General features: G+C 49.1%; 2 protein-coding genes across 4 annotated transcripts in view; one reads left to right on the plus strand and one right to left on the minus strand.

Moving 5' to 3' along the window:
- SYTL1 (synaptotagmin like 1) overlaps window positions 1-6351 on the plus strand; it is a 32846-nt gene extending 26495 nt beyond the window's left edge. For all 3 annotated transcript variants that reach the window (XM_079986107.1, XM_079986106.1, XM_079986108.1), the window contains 4 exons: window positions 2526-2604; window positions 4320-4419; window positions 5173-5378; window positions 5804-6351. In XM_079986107.1, the coding sequence (XP_079842233.1) occupies window positions 2526-2604; window positions 4320-4419; window positions 5173-5378; window positions 5804-5943 (525 nt within the window). In that variant the 3' untranslated portion in view covers window positions 5944-6351. The remainder of the gene's footprint in view (window positions 1-2525; window positions 2605-4319; window positions 4420-5172; window positions 5379-5803) is intronic.
- MAP3K6 (mitogen-activated protein kinase kinase kinase 6) overlaps window positions 6351-23783 on the minus strand; it is a 40626-nt gene continuing 23193 nt past the window's right edge. Inside the window, exons 14-29 of the mRNA XM_079985899.1 lie at window positions 22657-22735; window positions 22320-22453; window positions 21203-21330; window positions 20294-20430; window positions 18052-18157; window positions 17775-17932; window positions 15879-16056; window positions 15330-15477; window positions 13688-13859; window positions 12474-12677; window positions 11240-11345; window positions 10519-10768; window positions 9582-9691; window positions 9002-9114; window positions 7882-7958; window positions 6351-7042 (exon numbers count right to left, since the gene is read on the minus strand). Of these exons, the coding sequence (XP_079842025.1) occupies window positions 6898-7042; window positions 7882-7958; window positions 9002-9114; window positions 9582-9691; window positions 10519-10768; window positions 11240-11345; window positions 12474-12677; window positions 13688-13859; window positions 15330-15477; window positions 15879-16056; window positions 17775-17932; window positions 18052-18157; window positions 20294-20430; window positions 21203-21330; window positions 22320-22453; window positions 22657-22735 (2245 nt within the window). The 3' untranslated portion in view covers window positions 6351-6897. The remainder of the gene's footprint in view (window positions 7043-7881; window positions 7959-9001; window positions 9115-9581; window positions 9692-10518; window positions 10769-11239; window positions 11346-12473; window positions 12678-13687; window positions 13860-15329; window positions 15478-15878; window positions 16057-17774; window positions 17933-18051; window positions 18158-20293; window positions 20431-21202; window positions 21331-22319; window positions 22454-22656; window positions 22736-23783) is intronic.

Consider the following 23783-nt stretch of genomic DNA (forward strand, 5'->3'; position numbering starts at 1 on the left):
GTCACACACGGAGTCATCTCTGCTTTGTGCTTCCAACACAAGGGACTGAGGGACACATGACCTCGGGGGGGGGGCAGGATTTGTTTGTGTAGTGGGGTGCAAGCTGGCAGTGGGCACAGCCATAGCCTAAAATGGGTGGGGCCGCCTTTTTTCTCCCAGCCACAGGCTTTATGCCATATTGAGAACGAACTGGGCCCTGGCTTCCCATTTGTTTTGTAAGCAGCATTGGAAATGTCACCTCTCCCCAAAGCCAGTTCACCAGGCTCATGCAGTGCTGCAGGTAGACTGTGGAGGTGGACAGAGGGGGGTTTAAGGCAATGTAACTGGTTCCGCTGCACTGAGTGCTGAGCCTAGGGGGCGCCACAGGGCGCCACAACTGTGAAGTAGTGTATTGAGCAGAACGGAAGATGAGAGACCAGGCTGCGGGTGGGCAAATTTTGGCCTCACGCAGGGTGCCGCTGAACTTTGAAAGAGCAAGGTCCACCCCTGAGGTAGAGCAGAGCCATGGTGGCTTGTAGCCACCGAAAGCCTTATCCTCCGTGAGTTCGCCTCATTCCCTTTTAAAGCCGTCCAAGCTGGTGACGATCGCTGCGTTTAGCAACTCCCTGGCGGCATTTCCTCAAAGGGTGTGCATTTGAAGGGCTCAGTTCAGTGCAAGTCATCCCTGCAACCCAAGCAGCAACTGTGCTCATTCCACAATAGTCGAAAGGGCTTGCTGCATCAGTAAGCTGGTGCAATCAGTGTCTGAGAGCCGTTGCATAAACCCCCACAAACTGTTTCCTTGTTTTTCTCCCCACCCCAAATGCACCTCTTCCTCTTGAGCATTTCAAAACCTGCTTCTGGAGAATCACCCAAAACAATACTCAGACACCACTCAGAGCTGGGCCTGCCCCATCATTGCGTCTTAAACTAGAGGGTGTTTAAAGCTTTGTTCTCCTTTCTTAAACATCCAGGGCTTTTTGCTGCTGTATGGGTCAGCAACTGAAGGCCCAGGCCCAATCTTGGCTCCTCAAGGGGCATCTCTTGGCTTTCAGAGCTGCCGACATGAGGTAAAGGTAAAGGGACCCTGACCATTAGTTCCAGTCATGGATGACTCTGGGGTTGCGGCGCTCATCTCGCTTTATTGGCCGAGGGAGCCGGCGTTTGTCTGCAGACAGCTTCCGGGTCATGTGGCAAGCATGACTAAGCCGCTTCTGGCGAACCAGAGCAGCGCACGGAAACACCGTTTACCTTCCCGCTGGAGCGGTACCTATTTATCTACTTGCACTTTGACGTGTTTTCGAACTGCTAGGTTGGCAGGACACTAGAGGAGGCAAAAGAATGCTCTTTGTGTTTATTGTTCTATCTATCTCCCATCTTTCCTCCAAGAAGCTTCAGTTCTCCCCCCCTCCCCATTTTATCTTCACAACAGGCATGTGAGGTAGGTTAGGCTGAGAGCCGGTGTCTAGCCCAGGGCTGCCCAGTGGGCCTCATGGCTGAGTGGGTGCTCTGAGCCCTGGTCTCCCAGCACTCAAACCACCACACCAGATTCTCTGGACTGAATAGCAATAGGAGTTGCAGAAAGAATGTTAAAAAGTAGGTGGCTTTGTAAGAACACGGGTCAAACTTAAGGAGCATAAGTATGCTTCATAGTACCAGACATCGGAAATGGCAGGATGGGAGAGGCCTCCTGCACTCAGGTCCAACTTGCAGGCGTCCATCCTGGTTGACCACAGGATGCTGGATTAGATGGGTGACTGGTGGGATCCCACAAGACTCTTCTTACATTCATCTCAAAGAGTAGCAAGCGGGAGCCTTAGTCCATCATTCCACATGCCTTTCTCAGTATGGGCCTCCAGCAGGCACCGTACTCCATGTGATAAACCAGGTCAGATCATTGGTTCTCCTAGCCTGCTGGCAGGGCCTCACGCAGAGGTCTGTCCCATCCACCTGCTGCCTGAGCCTTCTAACTAGAGATGCAGGGGACTGAGCCAGGGCGGACGCACAGCAGGTGTCCTGCCAGTGAGCTCCTCCCTTAAAGGGTGGCTTTAGATGGGAGTCTGAGCCTTGACTTTGCACCATTTGAGATGCCCCATCTGAGAAGTCTAGTGGCTACGCAGGGTGCCATTTGCTTTTCCTGAGTTTCTTCCTTCCCTTTTCATTTTAAGAATATGCTAATAGCTTTCTGTGCATATAGGAAACTACTTTATACAGAGTAAGCTCAGTCTAGCTCAATACTTTCTACTCTGACTGGCAGCAGCTCTCCAGTATTCCAGGTCAGGGACATTGCTTGCCCTACCTGGAGGCACCAGAGATTGAAGCCAGGACCGTCTGCATACAGGGCGAGGGCAGGTGCTACTTCTGCTAACCTATAGACCGTCCTCTACTTTCTTGGTTGCAAAATGTTTAATGCAAGACGTTCTATTGACCATGCAGGAACCTCCCATGTGGGTGTTGCTGTTCCGTCACAGAGGGAGGAAGGGACACAGAAGGTTTTCTTTCCCCACCCCACCTTTTGTGATGGATTTCCTTTGCTTCTTTCCCAGACCCCAGTCACTCCTGATGCTCTCTGCAGCCGTGGCATCCTCAACCTGGCATTGAAGTTCATCCCGGCTGGATCAGGAGGTGAGATCAAGGCCCTGTTTCTTCCAGACCTCCCACCACCAGCAGCACCCTCTGGATTTTTGGATTGGGGTGGGAGGATTTCTGCAAGGGCCGCCCCCCCAGGCCGGTAGACATTTATTAGCCCAATTTGACTTGGGGGGGGGGGGAATCCTTAAAGAAATATGGGAATCAGCCAGCCACGAACCAAACTGATGTTCCAGAATCTACGATTTAAGGGAGAGGTGCTGGGAGGTGAGAGGCAGGGGGAAGCTGGAGGAATCCTAACTTCCTTCAACCCTATAGAGCAGGCAGCCCCAAAGCCGGTCCTCCAGATGTTTTGGGACTACAATTCCCATCACCCCTGACCACTGGTCCTGTTAGCTAGGGATGATGGGAGTTGTAGTCCCAAAACATCTGGAGGGCCGAGTTTGGGGGGTGCTGCTATAGAGGCTTGTAGACAAAAAAGTCTTGAGGACGGAAGATCTGCCATGTACATTGGGTGCACAGGTGAGTTGTTGTTGCTGCCTTGACAGCAAAGGAATTCAGTTGGTCTGATTTCTTTGTGAAGAAGACATGCCAAATGTTCACCTGCCATCTCTTTTCATTCGTCTACATTAGCTGGACTATTGGAAGCCCAAAGCAATTTTGTTTATTACATTTACATATCACTCATCCATCCATTTTCCTTATTGGACAGTTCAGCAGAGTAACTTGTAAAAAGGCTAGAAAAGGGGAGAGAAGGAAAGAATAGGCAGATGAATTATAGCCTGATAGAATCAGGGAATGGAATGTCCCAGAGAGGTCCTGATGTGGCTACAGCCCCATTGGCCTAAATTGTGTTTTGAGGGATTATCTGAACTGGGCAATTATTTATTTGATTCAAATGTGTGTGTGGAACATAGGAATCTGCCTTATACTGAGTCAGGCCTTTGTCTGCCTAACTCAGTGTTGTTCACACGGAGTGGCAGCAACTCTCTGGGGTTTCAGGCAGGGTTCTCTCCCAGCCCTACCTGGGACCTTCTGCCTGCAGGGCAGATGCTCTCCAACTAAGATATGGCCCTTCCCTAGGGGTATTGCTGTTCTTCTGGTATTCACGGCGCCTTGACAAAAAAACCCTCAAAAAAAACATTGGTATAATAAAAACCAAATGCCAGAGTTAAAATCGAGAGAACAAGGTATCATTCTACATAAATAGCAACCATAAATGTGGCAGTTTGGCTAGGAGCAGACAGATCAACCCAGCAGAAGACTAAGTAAATAGTCTTCTAGTAAATTGCCCAATACTCAAAGGTAATGATGAAGGCATCAAGCAGATCTCACTAGGGAGGGATCTAGTCCATCTTCATGAAACTACAGGACTGGTCACCTACCTAACCTCTGCAGGTATGGTCTACCTCCTCTCAGTGATGTCAGCTGCTTGAAAAGGTTCATATGGGGTCAAGTGATCTTCCAAGTACCCTGGTCCCAAGCCACTTAGGGTAGAGGTGGAGAACCACATATTTTTGGGACTCCCTTAACCCTGGACTAGCATGACTAATGGTCAGGGTTGACAGATATTAAATTCCAGGGATTTAATCAGCTTAAGAACCAATAGCAGTTTAATCTGTCTTGGATCCAGCTGTCAGCAGGAGATTCCAGCTACCAGCAGGATTGGATCTAAAATTCAGTAGGTGTTGGGTTGGAAGAGATGGTGCTTGGCCTCTGAATCCACCTTTATTGTCACGGCTTTCTTTCAGGGGAAGGGCTTCCTCCCACTGGCGAGCTTCACATCTGGGTGAAGGATGCGCAGAACATCATTCCCCACCGGGGCAGCACAGCAGACTCTTTCGTTCAGTGGTAAGTGCCTGTTGCTGTTGGGTCCCTTCCACATGACCTGTCTATTGAGCATGCATCCTGATCTGTTTGCAGAGTTTACAAAGGGGAGCTCAGTCAATGCCTGTTATTTATTTAGCATTCATTCTGACTGGTGTGCGTTATGCAATGTTTCATCAAGCCGTTGCCATCCCACATTTCCCAGTGAATTTCTCCATCACTTTCCTTGTTGCAAAAATCCTGATTTTGGGGTGGGGGTGGGTAAGCGGGTTTGTTACAGCCAACAGAACCAAATCAGCTTTTAATTAGGCAACCTGGATTTGCCAGGATGTGATTGGATCCCATCAATCTGGAATTGTCCTTAAGCCCTCTTGCAGTGGGGAGGGGGCTAGGGGTTAATGGAGGGGAAGGGGTGGCTCAAATGCTAAGCAGGGCACTGTATGCAGCCTGATGTATAGTTACAAGAGCATGTTTCCCGCTTTAGACTCAGAGTGGGCAATCACAGTTTGGTTTTTAGAATGAGCTCCTTGCCTGTAGAAAGCCAGCACAGCAGGGACACAGCTCTGGTGAGCCTGCTCTCCTTGCCTGGCTAGTTTTCTATCTGCAGGGAGTCATTTTGTTTCCAAGGAGGAACCTTCTGAACTGCAATCCATCACCTGCACTGGGTTCTCTCCCAGTCCTACCTGACGATGCAGGGCTTGAGCCTGTGACCACCTGCAGTCAAAGCAGATCCTCTGGCCACTAGGGCTTCAGAACCTTCCTTGTCTCCCCTTGCAGCTACATCCTCCCTGACGACAGCAAGGTGAGCCGGCAGAGGACCCGCATCGTGAAGAAGAGCCTCAGCCCCACTTTCAACCACACCATGGTTTACGATGGGTTCCAGGCCAAGGACTTGGCTGAGGCATGTGCAGAGTTCACCATCTGGGACCAGGAGACATTCTCTAAGCAGCAGCTCGGAGGCATCCGGCTCAGCCTTGGCACCGGTGAGGTAGCAAAGTGTTGTGGGAATGTTGGGTTTTGAGTTTTAGACTGTTGAGGGGTGGGTGTGGGTGTGTATGTATTGAATCTGCACCTTATTGAGGGAAGGAAAATGAGCCAGGTGCTGGATTCCAGATTAGAGGGGGCCCTTAGTACAATGTCCCCAATCCCTCAGTTGGGTTATGTAGGCCTGGTGTCAAACAGTAACAGAGTTCCAGTTGGCAGTGGAGAGGGGGGCCAGGGACTCTTAACTTTCCACAATGGCTGAGAGTGTTGTGGGAATTGTGGGAAATTTAAAGGGTGCTCAGCCAGAGTATTGAGAGTATTGGAGGGGAAACAGTTTAATGGAGAGGTGGGCAGGACAGAGGGTGCCCAGACATGCCACGTTCTGGTGCCTTGCAATACACCTTTCTGTCTGATGGTCACACAGGGAACAGCTACGGCCTGCCTGTCTCCTGGATGGATTCGACGGAAGAGGAGCGCCATGCCTGGGAGATGGTGTTCAAGCAGCCTGGGCAGTGGGTGGAAGCGAGTCTTCCCTTGAGGACCAACTTGAACCCTAGGACTTAATCCCAAACTACAGCAGGACACCCGTTCTTGGGGTGATGGAGGAAAAGCTGATCGGCTTCCCTAGCAGCAGCCTCCTGGATGCAAATGAACAGGCCCAGAATCTCTGCAGGACTTGAAACCACAGTGGTTTCTGAAGGGCAGCCCCTGGCAGGAGGACAGTAGATTTGGTGCCAGGAGCCCATGGGCAGGTTCAGCCTGGGCTGGCTGCTCTCCCAGACTTAAGGAGGGAGGTGAGCAGGTCTGACTCTTAAAAAGGACTTCTCTGAAGGCCTTGAGATGGTTTTCACACTGAACTTTAGGGGACACCAAAAGATGCCCCATGACAAGAACCATGCTGTGGCTACATCCATCTTCAATCTCTGTCCATCTCCTCCACATGCTATCAACATTGACAAGAGGCAGTGTCATGCTTTGTTTAAAAAAATTTTATTTACTTCCTCCACCCTGGGCATTGCATTTCCATCCTTGTTGGTATTACGGCAAAACCTGAACAATCCCACCGTTTCCTTTCTGCTGTCCAATGGAACACCCAGAGTATCATTTCCCAGCCTCAATGGCTGCTACACTAATGACTCCTGGAGCTGTGTTTTCTGCAGCAGGCCAGAGACAAATTGCCATCCAGCGCTGCCGTGAATGATGCAACCAGGGCTTTTTCCACTGTTGACTCTGAAGCGACCTCCCACCCCTTGCAGGGTAGCTCAGAATCTCCCTGCCTCTCTTCCTCTGAAATCCAGGTCACAGGACAAAGCACCCTTTGTCTTCCTTTGTCTCAAGCCAAGAGAGAACTGCAGATTTTTGCAGTGCCACAGAAATCGTCTCCTCCAGACGTGATTTGCTTGAGGTGCCAGAATAGACCAGTACCACCTTCCCCATCACCAAGGGATAAATGGAAAGTCAGTTCACATCACCTCTGTGTGAGGGCAAGTCTGGAATCTGCTTACTGCTGGGGAAGGTCTATGCCAACCAGATCCTGCTGTCCTCCAAGCAGATTAAGGGCTTCCCTTGGCCTGGCTCTTGCTCTGCTTCGGGCTGTAACTTCTGGCTGAGTGTTTGCCGATGCTCCGAGATGGCTTTCCAGAGGCGGCACACCATCCCCCCTCTGCCAAGACAAGACCATGGAAAGATTCAGATGGTGAACATGCTATATTGCGCCTCTCGGGTCGTTGAGCCGACGTGACTTGCAGTGCTCCAAGTGACAGGGCACAGCACATCACTGGAAGATGCTATCCAAACACCTGGACCACTCAGAACCCAACTAGAGACAAGGGGTGATGCTTTGTACACAACTTGAATCAAGTGCCTTAACTTGTCAGCTGCTGCTTCCTAAGTAGCCTCCATGCTAATGGTGTTTCAGCTTTATAGAGTAAGAGGTAGCAGCACTTGGGTTGCAGTCCCTTCGAGCAAGGATACTCAGGCTCCAGACCTTCCTCCCGGGCTAACTGCAACTAAATTCTGTAACTATAATAAATAGCAAAAAATAAACAAATTTTGCGTAAAATAATCATGCGGGCAGAAGTTTGGATTTTATTTTTTTTATCATGGGCTCAGTAGAGTGGTGAGGAGGGAGGGCTGCCTTTTGGGGGAGAGGAGCCAATATAAGTGCCTTACTAGATCTGATGACTACTCTTCTGTGTTGTGTTGAAAATGGAGCCAAAACCACCCAGGGGAACAGCGGAATGTAATTATGCACTGTCCCCTCTCAGGGAGTTGTGCACAGGGAAAACACACGGCTGCCCCATGGACTCCGCATTTGCAGCAGCCCCATTTGACCACTCTATTAAAAAGTGCGGAGGAATGCATTGCACGAAGGCAGCCGTCGACCCACCGCAGAGACTTCAGTGAGGAAGGTACAGATCTGGGAAGTCCATTTTGCGACCCAGACCCAATGAATTTCTTAATCGCCCCTACCTGCCCCTACCTACGCTGCCTCTCACCTACCTGATACGGGTATACCGGAGGTCGTCAGGCGTAGCACAGTTGAGCAAGTCAGGCAGGGTGAAGCCATGGTGTGAGAGCTAGGAAAGAGAGACATACAATTGCTTTAGCTGTGGCTGGCCAGAGAACAGGGAAGTTGACAGACACCTACCCAACTCCAGAGAAACCACCTCTCTGGCTGAGAAAGGTAATGGAAGTAGAGAAGAGTATTGTTCAATTATTATTCTTATTTATTTATTCTTATTAACTGTCTATACTGCCCTTCATCCAAGGATCACAAGGCTGTTTACAATATAAAACCACAAAAATACATAATGCAGTCACAAACCAAAACCATTAACTCTCCTCAGTTTAAAAGGCCAGAGATAGTTTAATTAGCCACAGAGAAATATTTTCGTGTGGCACCTAAAGAGATGCAATAAAGGCACCAGGCGAACCTCCTCGGGGACAGCATTCCACAAATGGGGAGCCACCGCAGAAAAGGCCCCGACTCTCACAGTGGCCAACCAGCTGCTTGTAGAAAACGCCCACTTGTGATTCCCAGCAACTGCTTCTGACTATGGAGTCAGTACATAAGACACCATGGTGAGTAGCTGTTGATAGCCTAGCTTCCCGTGAGTTTCTGCAATCCACTTTTACGGTCATCCCCACTAGTGACCAACACCACATCCCATGGGAGCAAATTCTCTAGCTGGCATGAAGAGTAACTTCCTTTTGTCTGCCCTGAGTTTCCTAATGTTCAACTTCATTGAACAGCCCAGGTTCTAGTATTATGAAAGAGGGAGAAAAATTTTAATCTATTTTTTCTACACCATGCATTGCTTTACACATACCTACTATGTCCCTGCTTACTCATCTTGCCCCTGCCTGCCCAAATTTAAAAGCCCCAGAACGTTTCTTCACGGGGGAGTTGCTCCAACTCCTTGATAATTTCGGCTGCTCTTTTCTGAAACTCCCCCAGCAATAAAATGTCCCTTCTGAGTTAAGCCAACCCAATGACATTCTCTTCCCCCACCCCCTACCAACTGCATTTAAAAACAGACACTTCTGCCTGGAGGCTGGGCCAAACCACGGAGCCAGGAGCTGATGCTTAAAACGCTCCCCCCTCCAAAAAGGAATCTACCGTTGCAATTGTGGCTTTGTCAGCCCCGTGTTTTTCCAACCACTCAGCGAGGACGGGGTCTGCAGTCTCTTCTTCTTCTTTCTCCCAGGAATGCATTGGGGAAGTAGTGTCTCCTAGGAAAGCAGGAGAAAAAAGGAAGAGGTTTTTAAAAAGGTTTCTTCAGTGCCTTGTGTGATTAACTTCTGCTTCCTAAAACCATAAAGCGTGATCTTCCCACAGCAATGAGATAATGGGACAGTGGGTTAAAAATGTCACACGCAATGTCTTGTCTGGAGAAAAGGAAGAATGAAGTGTGTATTTGTGTGAGAGCGCACAGACACATGTATCACCACATATCTGTGCATGATGTTGCACAAGCACAGAACAGGATACTGGTGACGAGAGCTGCTGCCAGTCAGAGTAGACGGCACCAAGCTAGATGAACTAACAGTCTGACTTGGCATAAAGCAGTTTCCAATATTCCCATGGTTTCAAAATTATGCTTTTCTCAATTTTGGCTGGGTATATAATTTCAACTTGTTTAGCACAGAGGTTGCATAGCTCTGCTTACAGCTGAGCCTCCTGGTGCCAGTGACCTCACCTCTCAGCTTGGCTCCTCTTAGAGCCCAGGAATCTGCCTCCACACTCCACAGTGCCTCCTGCAGAAGCTTCTGGCATTCCCGCTCCTTCTTCATCAGCTCCCACTGCAGCCTGGCAGGGCCAGAAAGGGTTAGAGAGTGAACTTGCTTGCAAGTGCATGCATAAAAAGATTAGAGTGAGGGTCAGATTGCTCTGCTAGCGTGTCCAACTGTGAAAAAGTAGGTTGCATTTGAGATGTTGGTGTTCCTGGCTGCCAGGGCAGTCACATCCTCTGCCCTAGAAATTCTCGTCCTACTGAGGAGGAGTGGCTGGGATTAAGCTCAAGTGATGTGTGGATTCCGCACATGCTCAGACACACACTCTCCTTTAACGTGACGATACATATTTCAAAGGCCAAACATTGGCACAGCTTCTGTGGCTGAGCCCTGAATGTAGCTGCATAAGACTACCTTGTGCTAGCGAGTAGTCAACCTGGTGCCCACTAGATGTTGCTGGACTACAATTCCCATCATCCCTAACCACTGAGGTCACTGGCAAGAGTGCTGCTGCGCTCAGGTTCCTCTGGTAGGCTTCCCATCAAGGCATGTGGGGACTCAATGGGCCTTTGACCTGAACCATCTGGGTTCTCCTTGTGCCATTAATGGACTTGCTTGCCGGGGCTGGTAGGAACTGGACTCCAGCGACTATTGGTGACCACCATTCTAATACATAGCAGGAGGAGCCATTGTGATGCTTCCTTGAGATGCTGCTGGACTCCCAACTCCCATCAGCCCCGGCAAGCATGCCCAATTGCCAAGGATGATGGGAGTTGTAGTCCAACAGAATCTGGAGGGCCCCAGCTCTGCTCTCAAGCCCCCCAAAAAATGGGGCAGAGGCCTGTTGCCCCTTTGCTGCTCACCCCACCCCAGCCTAAAGGAGGGAAGCCAGAAAGGGCTTACCTTCTTGTCTCTGACTGCAGTTCATTCAGCTGAGCCATCAGAGGCAAACGGCCATTCAGGGAATGCTGGGAGTCTATCCAGCTGCTGCTGCTGGTGCCGATCCCAGAACTTGGTGTGTCCATGCTGTCCTTGAGGGCAAGGTCCTGGCTTTTCAAAGACTGCAGCTCCTGGGGCAACAGACTCTCTTCCTCCTCATGGCTTGCTTGTTCGTGGCCTTCCTCCCGGGAGGACCACGGCTTCACCTTGAGTTCTGGAAAGGCAAAATGTGTGTGATAGAAGAGGGGCGAAGGGTGGGCAAGGCAGTTGCCCAACATAGTGGCAGGCAGTGGCTTCTACAGCTCAGTGGTAAGAGCGCATGCGTTGGCATGCGGGAGGACCCCAAAGCTGTTCCCTGGCACCTTTGCTCAAAAAAGTACATTTCCAACTGTTTGTGCCAGGAACACACACATCCCATGTGGTGCAGTGAGAGTGTTGGCCTAGGACCTGGGAGACCGTGGTTCAAATCCCCACTCAGCCATGCAGCTCCTTGGGTGACCTTGGGCCAGTTACTGCCTCCCAGGATAAAACGAGAAGGGTGAGAACCACAAACACCACCTGGAGTTCCTCATATGAAATGACAGAATATAAATGCAATAAACATTCTTCTTCAGCTCCTCAGACCCGGAGTATTCCAGACTGTATTCAGAGTGAGCCAACCTTCTATTCCGCCCATTTCTCCTACCTGTCAAGAGGATGGTGAAAGCTGCCTGGACCGCCTGCCCCATGAGGTTATCCAAGGCAAACACCCAGTGAGGCTTGATCTGGAGCTTCCGCAGCGCCTGCTTTACCTGTGGAGGTGGGAGACAGAGAGGAGACAGGCTCAGGATGCACTGGGCCTCCTTCCTCTGCTTAGCTCTCTAGGCACTCCCCGCCCTTGCCATTCCGGCTTCACCAAAACACTGAATATAGTTGCCCCAGTAATGGCATTTCATAGGTTTGAGGGGGAGGAATTGTGGACTATCTAGTCCAGGGGTTATTAATCTTTTTTGGACCAATCAGCACATTTTGAGAAAGTGCTGTGGCCTGCATTTTGAATTTTATTCCTGCCCTCTGGGACAGTAGCTATCCTTCCTTCCTTTGTTTTATTTGCAAATTTGGTAAGGGTTCTGTCCATCTAAGACCATCCTGGTGGGATCCATTTCTCTTAACTAGATTCCCCAAGACCCATCAACTGCAGCCAAGAGCTGGGTCAGTTGAGCAGACATACTCTTCAGCATTATGGGGAGGATAAAAGGTACCCCTGAGCACGTGCTGAGGAATTTGAGGAGTGCGCTCTCAGCCTTTCTGCAGGCAAAAATCACTCCAGCCTCCCTTCCAAGTTTTCTTCATTTTAAACACACACAGATGAAACAGCAGCAACAGCTATAAAAAAAATCTAACAGTTGGCAGTCAGATCCTGCGGCCCTTCAGATGTTGCTGGACTACAACTCCCATGACCACTGGGCCATGCTGGCTGGGGCTGATGGGAGCTGGAGTCCAACAGAATCTGGAGGAGCACAGGTTCCCCATCCCTGGAGTGGTAAGGTTGAAAGAAAGCTGGTTATTTATGAAAGCAGGCATGTGCATGTACAGGAGAACTGAAACAGTCTTGAAGCAGTCAGCTCCCCAGACAATCTTACTCGGCTACGAGTGATCACCAAAGAAGCTATATAGACACCCTCTGTGCAAATATATATGATGCTTGTGCTGTGTCATGCTAGAACTTTCTCAAAGCCTGGTAAGTGCTTGCCGGGCTTCAGGAAGAAGGCGTGAGGGCTCTGACAGGGTCCTAGGGGCCTCCTTCCTAAAGCCTTGCATAGGGCAGCATATTACCAAGGTCTGCCCCTGAGCCCAGGGTGGCTTCCTAGGCGCTGCAAGGGAACACCGAAGACACTTTTCATGAGGGATCCCAGCCGCACCGACCCAAGCCCACTTACGGTGTCCTGGAAGGTGAAGAGGGGCGCTTGCAGCTGACAAAGGCTCAGGCCATCCGCCTGCAAGCTGGTCTGGATTTGGAGCAAGTCGTGAGCCAGCTGCTTGCGGTTGGGGGAGCGGATGTATCTCTTGAGGCAGGAGACCAGCTGGGAGATGTGGTCCAAGGAGACTGGGCTCTGAGGGGAAGGCGAAGAAGGAGGCCAGGCCTGGAGGAGAGACATAACCGGAAACAGAACAGAGCTGAGGGCCAGGGGAAAAGCCATGGCAGTGTACCTATTACCAAGTGTGGGAATTCTGCTTTGCCTCTGTTTATCATCTCTCCTGCAGGGATGGGATGAGGGAGGCGCTGCAGCCCAGAAACATCCGGAGGCCTGCAGATTCCTCACCCCCCAAACTAAAAGCCAGTGTGGTGTCACAGCTGGCATGTTGGGCCTGGGAGACCAGAGATCAAGTTCCTGCTCAGCTGTGAGAAACTCACTGGGTGACCGGGGGCCAGTCACAGTCTCTGAGCCTCGCCTACCTCACAGGGTTGTTGTGAGGATAAAATTGGGAGGAAGAGAACCATCCTGTGCTTCTTGGGAGAAAAGGTGGGGTATAAATGCAAGAAAGAAAATAAATTGCACATTCCTCTCAGTTCCCCCTTTGCTCTGGGACTTGACATCCAGTGGCTACCCTACAATATTCATAATCAAAGGTTTGGGTGGCAGAAATGCAGCAGTTTCTCCCACGTCTTCCCTGGAGGTTGCTGAAGACCTGCCCGCCCTGAGGGAAGGCAGAAGCAAGGGAGCCAGGCCAGGGAACACACACACCAACAGCTCCCAGCTGGCAGGAGAAGACTCTGCCGGTTTTCTTTTTTATATAATGCATTTGTTTTCATGTTTAAATTGTAAGCTGCCTTGGTGGAAAGGGGGTATATAAAGCCAGAATAAATAAACGTGCTCCCAACAGAACTTCTGCAAGAATCCACAGGGAAGTTGGGTTTTATTCATCTTCCATTTCTACATTTGGGGCTGAGGAAGGAAAGAGGAGACTTGGGATTTGGCAACGCTTTAATTCAGCCTTCCCCAGCCTGGTGACCTCCTGGGGTTTTTTTGAACTACAACTCCCATCAGCCTCTGCAAACATGACAAACTGCCGGGTATGTTGGGAATTGTAGTTCAACAACTGTCTGGAAGGCCCCAGTTCCTAAGCCCACAAAGGCCCGAGCGGCACTTACCTCATCCTGGGCCTCAAAGAGTGCGGCAGAAATACTGGGCAGCTCCTCTGTCAGGACCTTGTGGAGGGTGGCTCTCCGCTCGCTATCCTTCCTCAGCAAGAACAAGCAGCCGCTCTCCTCGTGGGAGGAAGAGGAGAGGCTGAGGTCAACATTGAGCAGTTCCTCAGGGGCCCTGTGTAGACACATAGCAATTGAGGGGATGGATCCCGAAGGAACATTGGCTGGGGATGGAGGGGTGGGAACGCGGGGATGGAGGGGTGGGAACGCTGCCACTCTGGGGCAGCTGGCAATGTGAGCCATCCGTGAGAACGCAGCTTGTGCTAAATTCTTACCAGAAGCACAGATAGGAAACCTCATTCAGAATGAGGGCTGCGTTCCCTTCGGGGGAATCTTGTGGGGGCCACTTGCCAGAACAAATGAGACTACCAGGCAAGCAAGAGGCATTGGAACCAAGGCCAGTGAGAGGTACCAAAGACCAGACTAAGGATTCTCAGGCCATATCTCTCAGCAACCTGAAGTGCTTTTGCCCAGTTGGAATGTGTCTTTGAACTGAGACAATGCCCTTTTTATGTATATATAAAATAAATTGCCAAATTATTCAAGGTGTGCAAGGGAGCACAAAAAGCCCTGAGATGGCAGTGGATCTGACCTTAGCCACCCCTGCTTTAAATTATTTCTGTTGTCATTTGGAAGTGTGTGGACATTGCAGTATCGTGAGGAGCTGTGGAAAATACTAGGAACATGTGACCCTCCAGATGCTGTCTCAGAAAGCTTGGCCAATGGTCCAGGATAATGGATGTTGCAATCCAACAATGTCTGAAGGGCCACACATTGCCCATCCCTGTTGTAAGGGAATTAACGTTCCCCAGGAACAAATCTAAAAGGTTGTCATTGCTTTGGCTTGATTTACTTAGCTAAAAGTACAGAGTGCATCTGCTCACTTGTTTAGATCAGAAATCATATTGTGACTTGTTGAAGAGTTCAAAAGACATCAGATTGCACACTGCTATGTTATCACAGTATTGCTGGTACTGGGAACTCGCAGTGACAGAAGCAAAGGGTTGCCACCAGGTGGCGGTCAGATCCTTCTTTATTTTCTCAGCCACCAATTTTGTGCACAACCTGACCTGACTAGTTTAGAACCAGTATCAAGGCTGAAGAAGACGGGCCAGCAATTTTGGCTGGACCATTCACGATATTTACCCATCTGGCCAAAACCGCCATTTGAGAGAAAGATGGCTTTCGTTTCTTTGCCTCCTCTGCTTCCTGTTTCTAAAAATAGCATATTTGTTTTCATTTTCTGTCTTGTACGCCGGGGAGCCTGTGCCTGATAGCAGGAGAAGTTTTCCACGCATGTGGGGCCACAAATATTAAAGTGGCTGCCACTTGACACCTCCTGGACCAGGAGCAGCAATGCAGCTGCAGCTCAGGCACAGGCAGGTTTCAAGACAGAGCTAATGTGCATCATCACTGTGGCAATGTGGATAGGCAGTAGAGCACACCAAGTTTCCAAGTAGATTAAATCATCTGTTCAGACACCAATACTTTTGTGGAGTCTCAATTCCATGGGGCACAAGCTATACTGTAAACCTGCCCAAGTTAAGCTCCCCACTCCCTGCTTCCCTTCTGTTCCAGGTCTTACCTGAGATAGGTGGGCCTCTGAGCCACTTCACTGGTGCTCCGAGACAGAGAGACATTCAAGGACTGCAACGATGAAGAACGTTTCTGGGACTCGCTGACACCCTCTGCTGAAATCGACCTTTCTGGCACATTTGGAGGAGACAGCTCGTCTGTAGGGAGAAGAGAGAGGAGTGCAAGGCTGGCAGCAAAGCAATGCTGAGGCACCTCCCAAACAATCAGGAGCCCCAGCCTGACTTGGCTCACAGATTGATTAACAAAACAAAACAAAACAAAAACAAAACAAAACAAAACAAAACAATATTATTATTATTATTATTATTATTATTATTAATAATTTATTTATACCCCACCCATCTGGCGGCTTCCAACAAAATATTAAAATACAATAGTCCTTCAGATATTAAAAGCTTCCCTAAACTGGGCTGCCTTCAGATGTCTTCTAAAAGTCTGGTAGTTGTTTTTTCCTTTGACATCTGGTGGGAGGGCATTCCACAGGCGGGTGCCACTACCGAGAAGGCCCTCTGCCCGGTTCCCTGGTTCCCTGCCTTACCTGTCACCACTGGGCTCCTGGATTTCCTCCTACTGGGTGCCTTCAGAAAGGGTTCCTGAAGCAAGGCAGCAGCAGTCGCCCGCTTGTCCGGATCAGCCTCAAAACAACTCAGGATAAAGGCCTTGGCTTCATCCGACATGGAATCGGGCACCTCGGGGTGGATCTTGAACATGCCCACCTAAGAAAAGGCAAACGACTGGCAATAGTATACACACAGTGCACCACCCGAAAACATGGGTCTTGCTGTTCATTTATGGTGGGAATTGACAGACCAGGGTAGTCAGCTCCTGTCGGTTTTTAAGAAATGAGGAAGATGTTTTATTACACCAAGTTAGGCTGTTGATCCATCCAGCTCAGTATTGGCTGCACAGTGTGGCAGTGGCTCTCCAGGGTTCCTGGCCTATTTGAAAATCCCAGGGATTCAACCAGGGCCCTTCTGCATGTGAAGCACAACATGCTCTACCTCTGAGCTACAGCCCTTCCTCTTTATGAAAAGACACTAAGTCAAGGGCAGAGGCCTTGGTTTGTCAGCAGTGCTGGGTCACAAGCTGTTTATGGAACTATCCTGGTCCTCAAAGCTCAGGCTGAATAATGGAGGCTGCTGTATTCTGACTGCTAGCCCATCTACAAAGCTAAGCAGGGTCCGGTATGGTTTCCAATTGGCTGGGGGGCCACGTGCTGAGATTCCTGCATTGCAGGGGGTTGAACTAAATGACTCTCGGGGTCCCTTCCAATGCTACAACTCTATGATTATATGCAGCGTCTAAATGGTGCAAAAAGATCTAATGGAACCTAAACCCTAAAGCAGTGTTTCCCAACCTTGGGCCTTCAGCTGTTTTTGGACTACAACTCCCATCAACCTTAGCTAGCAAGACCAGTGGTCAGGGATGATGGGAATTGTAGTCCGAAAACAGCTGGAGGCCCAAGGTTGGGAAACACTGCCCTAAAGGACTGCACTACTTGCATTCACACATACACCAGACTTGCTGTAACAGTCCCAGACAGAGGCTGGTGCAACTAGCCAATGAGTTGGCCTGCTCTGCTGGTCTTCCACAAAGCTCCGAGCAACCCAGGAATACCCAGCCCTAGGATCATCTGAAAGGAGTCTGCTGAGAGAGCTGGGGATCTGATGATGACCTGCCCCCTCAGGTCTTCCATCAATCCTCTCTCCCTTTTTGGTATCCTGGCTGCAGTTAGAAGGAAAGGTGAGAAGGAATGCCATGCTGCTGAGAAAAGGGAAATTCCCCTAGAATCAGAGCTGCTGCGGGGCTGGGCAACAAGTGAGCCAGGGAAGAGGTTGTCAGTCCACTTGGACTACCCATTCTCATATACTTCTTCCTGCCTAGTGGAGCAAGTGGGCAGAGACTGTTAGAACTCCTGCTCCATGATTGCAGTCATGGGATTTTTGTCTATCACATGACAGTATATGTTTTGATTCCACAGAGTGGGAAGTGACGGAGACAGGATGTTTGTGTTACTGTGTTCCGTGAAGTGGGACTATTGTCCTTTGTTCTTTTTCTCTTTGCTGTCTGATGCTAGAGAGAGAGGGACCCATGCTGCAGTGCTCCGTGTGTGTTTATATGTAAATAAAGTAGATTAGCCAAAATGCTGAGTTGCTTAGGTCTGTTACACATGATGCACAAACTCTGCGGATCCCTAAGTGTGCCAGTGTCAGTTGGCATCGGTCGCTGTGATGAAAAAAGCTCCTGAAGCTCCTGAACGAAAGACCAGGAGGGAGAGAACATGCCAGTCGGACATGTGCCTCTGCCAGGGTCCTACTCGAGTGTAGGCTGAGCTCCTGACAGAGACAACTCCTGCAAGGATCCCCTCCTCCCCACAGGAAAACTGCTAAGTGTTCTTCCCAGCTGTGCAGAAGGGCGCAAATCCCAGCCTCACCTTGAACATGGCAGCCTGTGGGCTGCCCAGCTCGAAGAAAGGGGGCTTGCCTGTCGCCATCTCAATGATGGTGCAGCCCATGGACCAGATGTCAGCCGGCTTGCCATAGCCACGGGGTCCCTGATCAATGACCTCTGGGGCCATGTACTGCAAGGTGCCTGAGGAAGGAAGAGAGAAACCAAGAAGGAAGAAGTCATGGGAGCCACATCCCAATGCCTGAGAGCCTGGATGAGTCGGCTCTCTTCCCCAAACGATGCAGAGCTGCACACACACTTACCTGTGAATGTCTCTGTACTGGGGCTGATCCCTGCCAGCCTCTTGGATGTGCCAAAGTCTGAAATTTTCAACACTCCACTGTACGTGTTGATCAGGACATTATCACCCTGTTTATCCAAGAAAAGCCAAATGACTGCTTTGGAGATCAACAAGGCACTCAAGTTCTGAGGGCTTCCTCCAACTGCAAACAGGCCTGGCACCAGTGTCTTGGCGTCCTTGGACGGCTGCAAGGGACTTGGGACTACGAAGGCCCTGATGATGATGTCTGCCCTAGACATGCACCTCAGGCAATTCCCTGCACAGCCTGCAAGTGCCAGATGGCTAGATCCAGCCAGCTTTTTAATTTCCCACACTGCCTCTGAGTGAGCATCGCTCTGTGGCATGGAGGGAACTATCAGTAAGTCTTTAATTTGATGTCAGCGACTGGGCTCAATAACTGGTTCTGCCACGACTGGGCTAGGTGACTGGAGCACTTTCAGAGACCTTCCAATCCTGGAAAGCAGGTCCCAGTGCACTGGACCCACAACTGTGGATTGTGAGCACCAGACTCATGCAGAGTATAAATAACACGGAAGCTAGCTGTGAAGCATAACTCCTTTTATTTCTAATAGCTACTAAAGGTAAAGGGACCCCTGGCCATTAGGTCCAGTCGTGGCCGACTCTAGGGTAGCGGCGCTCATCTCACTTTATTGGCCGAGGGAGCCAGTGTTTGTCTGCAGACAGCTTCCAGGTCATGTGGCTAGCATGACTAAGCCGCTTCTGGCGAACCAGAGCAGCGCACGGAAACGCCGTTTACCTTCCCGCCGGAGCGGTACCTATTTATCTACTTGCACTTTGACGTGCTTTCGAACTGCTAGGTTGGCAGGAGCTGGGACCGAGCAACGGAAGCTCACACCGTCGCGGGGATTCGAACCGCCGACCTTCTGATCGACAAGTCCGAGGCTCTTTGGTTTAACCCACAGCGCCTAACAAACTACTGGCTTGCATGAATGTTACATCTCCCACTCTACCATCTAGTCACTACATAGATAAGGCTCTCTCTACACACAGTGTCAGGCAGTCAGTCAGGAGCGGAAGAGTAGAAGAGCAGTTTCCGCCCCCTCCTTTCTTAAAACATCAGATCAGGAGATTCTGTCAATGGGAGGGGTGAAAATATCAAGAATCTCTCCCTTTTCATACCAACCATTGCAGAATCTAACATATGGCAACCAGGCCCAGCTGCCCAATGCTGTTCAATGCACTGCCTTAGCAGCCAGGGAAGCCTGTCAGGGATCACCAAAAGAAGAGGGGGCTCAACGGAAGACACTTTACCCAGAGCCTCTTCAATCCTGGACTGGGAACAGTGAAAAAAGGAGTGGCAGTGCCAAAAACTCCCCCCTTTCCACAAAAATAAAACCCCAAGGATTGTTGCTTAGAAATTCAACTGTAGTAGTAACTTCATCATCAATTTATTATGATCCACAGATCAGGAATGCAGCAAAAATAAAGCCACACAGTGCTCCATAATCTTAAGCATAGAGCAAAACAGAAAGCAATGTATTATCTAAATGCCACCAGCTCAAGTATACATATTGCTAGGATAACAAATGTCTTAAATAGCTCCCAAATATAATATTTCCAACTTCAGGTGGTTAATTGCTTTCTTGTTCTCACTGTCGCTGATAAAGAAAATTACTAATGACACATGCAGGGTTTTATCTCTCAGTAAATATTTAACATAAAATTTAGCTGACCTTCCTGGTTTGGCCAATAAAGGGGTAATCATCTGCTGATGAGCGCCAGCATAAAAATTATAAAAACAAAACAATATTTTCCACAGATGTTCCAGCTCCTGGTTATTACAAGGACAAACCCTCAAGGAACACCAGCCTATTCCTCCCCAGAGCAACTGAGAAAGACATCACATTAAATCTGGCCAGAGCAAAAGCTGTGTGATAATTAACTGCATGCAAATTCCTAAAATAAGCAGCTAGCTGAAAATCATTAAGGATCGTCTTTAAGAAATGCCCAAGGAGCAAGGCAAGCATGCTGTGCATGAGCTAGCCAAAATGTCCTGAAAATAAATATCCCATGTAGTCTTTGTTTTACCAAAGCTAATGCAGAGTCAAAACCCAAATGAAGGAGGAAAAGGAAAGCTGTGTGAAAAGAGCTGCTTGATCCCTGCCAGGTCTGGCAATGCCACACAGAGATCTAGCACCAACAACATGTCTACACCTGGCAGCCCAAGCTGAGATGGCTCTCACCTTGATGTCCCTGTGGACGATCTGGTTGTCGTGCAGGTAGCGCAGCCCCTCTAGGATTTGCTTGGTGTAGAAAACGATGGTGGGCTCGTTGTCTTTCAGGGGGCCCCACATGGAGCGCAGAAGAGAGGAAAGGCTTCCTGGATTTTTGGGGTGGGGAGAGAGGGACACGGAACATTACAGATTAGACAAATGGACGGAACACAAGGCTATCAATGGCTACTAGTCATGTCCACTGCAGTCCTTGCATCAGTAACATCAGGGCTGAATTACTGCAGTGCTCTCTGCGGCAAACCTTAACCCTAATATCGCGTCTCAGTCACTGAGGTAAGGGGCATCGTCGGTTATTCCCTGAGCTAGTGAGGCTCAGCTGACAGCAACAAGAAACTGAGCTTTTAGTGTCATCGGCCCAGTCGCGTGTGGCCAACAGAGTTTCAGCTTCTCTTTTAAGCTTTGAACGCCTTTTGTGACAAGCTTCCTGTGCTGCTCTGCTGATGCAAACAATTAAGAAAGCATCTTTATTGGTGGTCTCTGGTTTTTTTTATTATTATTTTTACATGTTTTTTATTGCACATTGCATATTTACTGCATATACAGTGGTACCTCGGGTTACAGACACTTCAGGTTACAGACTCCGCTAACCCAGAAATAGTACCTCGGGTTAAGAACTTTGCTTCAGGATGAGAACAGAAATCATGCGGCAGTGGTGTGGTGGCAGCAGGAGGCCCCATTAGCTAAAGTGGTACTCAGGTTAAGAACAGTTTCAGGTTAAGAGTGGACCTCCAGAATGAATTAAGTTTTTAACCTGAGGTACCACTGTAGCGAGATGAGCGCCGCAACCCCAGAGTCGGTCACGAGTGGACCTAATGGTCAGGGGTCCCTTTACCTTTACCTTTTTACCACTGTACTTACCCCCAGGTACCTCCTCCATGAAGATCTTGAGGAAGCCATCTTGACTGACAGAGCCCAAATAGCGAACAATGTTCTTGTGTCTCAGGCGCTTGTGCAGAGCAATCTCCTCATGAAGGGGCTGCGAGTATCTGAAGTGCAAGTGTGACATGTATGAATGACAGACGTTCACACAACTGTCTCAGAGGCAGCAGCCAGGGGATGCCACGCCCCTCCCCCCATGCTGAGCATATTCCTGCTAAGTAGGATAGCCATGTGTCCTACTTTAGAGAGGACAGTCCTCTCTCTGAAGGGCTCTCCAGTCAAAGTCTGATTTAAAGACAAAGAACCCTCAGAAGGAAGAGCAGCAGCAGGGTCTTTGAAGTTGCCCATAACCTATTAATTGGGAGCTAAGTGAAGCACAGGCTATTATTAATAATAATATTAATGATGATAATGATGATAGTAGCTCCTGAGCAGAAGACTGAGTAGGCACGAAGGTCATCTGGTCACAGTCTTCCCTAATTTGCACTGGATTTTTGTTTAAGTTACAATCATTATTCCCAAATTTGCGTCTACACATAACAATTAGCATATTTGGGTTTTGTGCAAATCTTTTTGGGTGATGCGTAAGTGGGAATCTGATTTCAAAGCCATCCCAGAGTTCTTGCAATGTGAAAGAAGCCCCAGATTCCCCCAGAGCGGTCTGGCCATTCTAAGGATAGGGGAAGGAAATAGTTGGGTTCACAGTTTAGCATAAACATACCAAATTCACACTTCCTAAACAAATGCACAAACTGAAAGGTGGCTCATCTTTGAAATTTGAACTCCTCCCTAATTTTGTGATACAGCACTCCAACAAAAAATGTGCACAAAAATGTGTATATCCATGAAAACAATGTACAAAAAAGGCCTTGTACTAGGGAAAATTGCTTGCAAAAGCATAGGCAAGACGGCATACAAGAATGGCTATATTTGGAGAAATGCACACAAAAATTAGTATGAATGTTAATGGCCTAATGAAAAGAGGGGGAAATACACACAAGTGCAGAAGTGTGATGAACTGAGCTTAAGACTAAAGAAACAAGAAGCCAAAATTGACAATATTAGTAATTCTTTCCCTGCTTTTCGCAACTCTTACCTGCTGTCACGCTCTGGGATCTCCTTAATGGCGATGCGCACCTGATTGCTGAGGTCCCGGCCAGCGTAGACCACCCCATAGGTGCCTTTACCTAGAATCACCCTGTCGCCTGCTTCCGTGCGTTCGTAGTCATACTGTGCAAGTCAAAGAACACACACAGAGTTATGGAACTTAAAAGGCCCGTTTGGTGAAATCTCTATGCGCAGCACCCTGTCTTGACCTGTTCACCACTGGGCTTGGCCATTTTCCACATCCGCCTTCACAGCCATCGTTCGACAGGCCCTGACAAAAGTTCCCGGTTCCTGAAACCAAGGAGCGTCCTCTTCCGCCAGCTCACCTCAAGTTCCTCCAGGGAGCTGCAGCTATTCACTTCCTCACCCATCTCTGCCATGAAGGAGCGGACCAGTTCGCAAAACCTAATGTAAAAGAGCAGAGGGGGAAGAAAAAAACCCTAAGAGAATGGACACCAGCGCAAAGAACCATCCTGTTATCATTGGGTTCAGAATCAAAGGCTAAAAACCCAGACTAGACGGGTTGAAAATCTGGAAGAATTATGCAAACGGAGAAGGGAGAGGGGACTAAGAACTAAACCCGAAGTTATTGCAGCTTGAATTTGGAAGGAGAGGGGGAAAGGGGCCCCAAATCACTCAGGATATTTCAGAGGATGGGGCAGGCGAGTGGAAGCACACACTCTATCTCCAGAGATCCTTCTAGCAGCTACTGTTACTATTTTAATTTATTTGTTTGTGCAAAGCTCTGGGAGAAACGCTATGTACAGTGGTACCTCGGGTTATGAACTTAATTTGTTCTGAGGGTCTGTTCTTAACCCGAAACCATTCTTAACCTGAGGTGCGCTTCCGCTAATGGGGCCTCCCGCCACCGGCGCACAATTTCCGTTCTCATCCTGGGGCAAAGGTACTACTTCCGGGTTAGCGGAGTTTGTAACCTGAAGTGTTTGTAACCCAAGGTACCACTGTGATAGTAAAACATCATTCCAGGGGGGGTTAGGGAGGGGGGGAAATGACAGCCAGCAGTTGCCAGACAGAGCTGTAAAAACAGAGTTGCCCATCACCATTTCAGCTGAAATGAATTCTCCACCCACCCATTTTGTCACCTGCAAATTGAGTAGTAAAGTGGGGGAGGGGCAGTTTGGCTCAACTCTAAAAAAAGGGAAAATAAAAATAAAACCTTTAAAGTTAGAACAGGAATAGGAAATCTGGTGCTTCAGATTTTCATTTCCTTATTCCATGCAAACTCTGTGGATGTGAAACTATACTTGCAGCCATTTATTCATGCTGACACTCTTAAACTCCACACCTTGAGCCAGCAGTTTTCATGTTTGGGCATGCGAGGGAAGGTGGCGATTACAAGTTTAAAATTACTTCCCTCTGAGCATCAACAGGGTTTACCTCCAATTCAATTTCTTTAGAGCTGAGGGGGTAGAAATCAGATTTGAGAACCCGA

Source organism: Podarcis cretensis (genome assembly GCF_951804945.1).
Source record: "Podarcis cretensis genome assembly, chromosome: 8".
NCBI classification, from domain to species: Eukaryota; Metazoa; Chordata; class Lepidosauria; order Squamata; family Lacertidae; genus Podarcis; species Podarcis cretensis.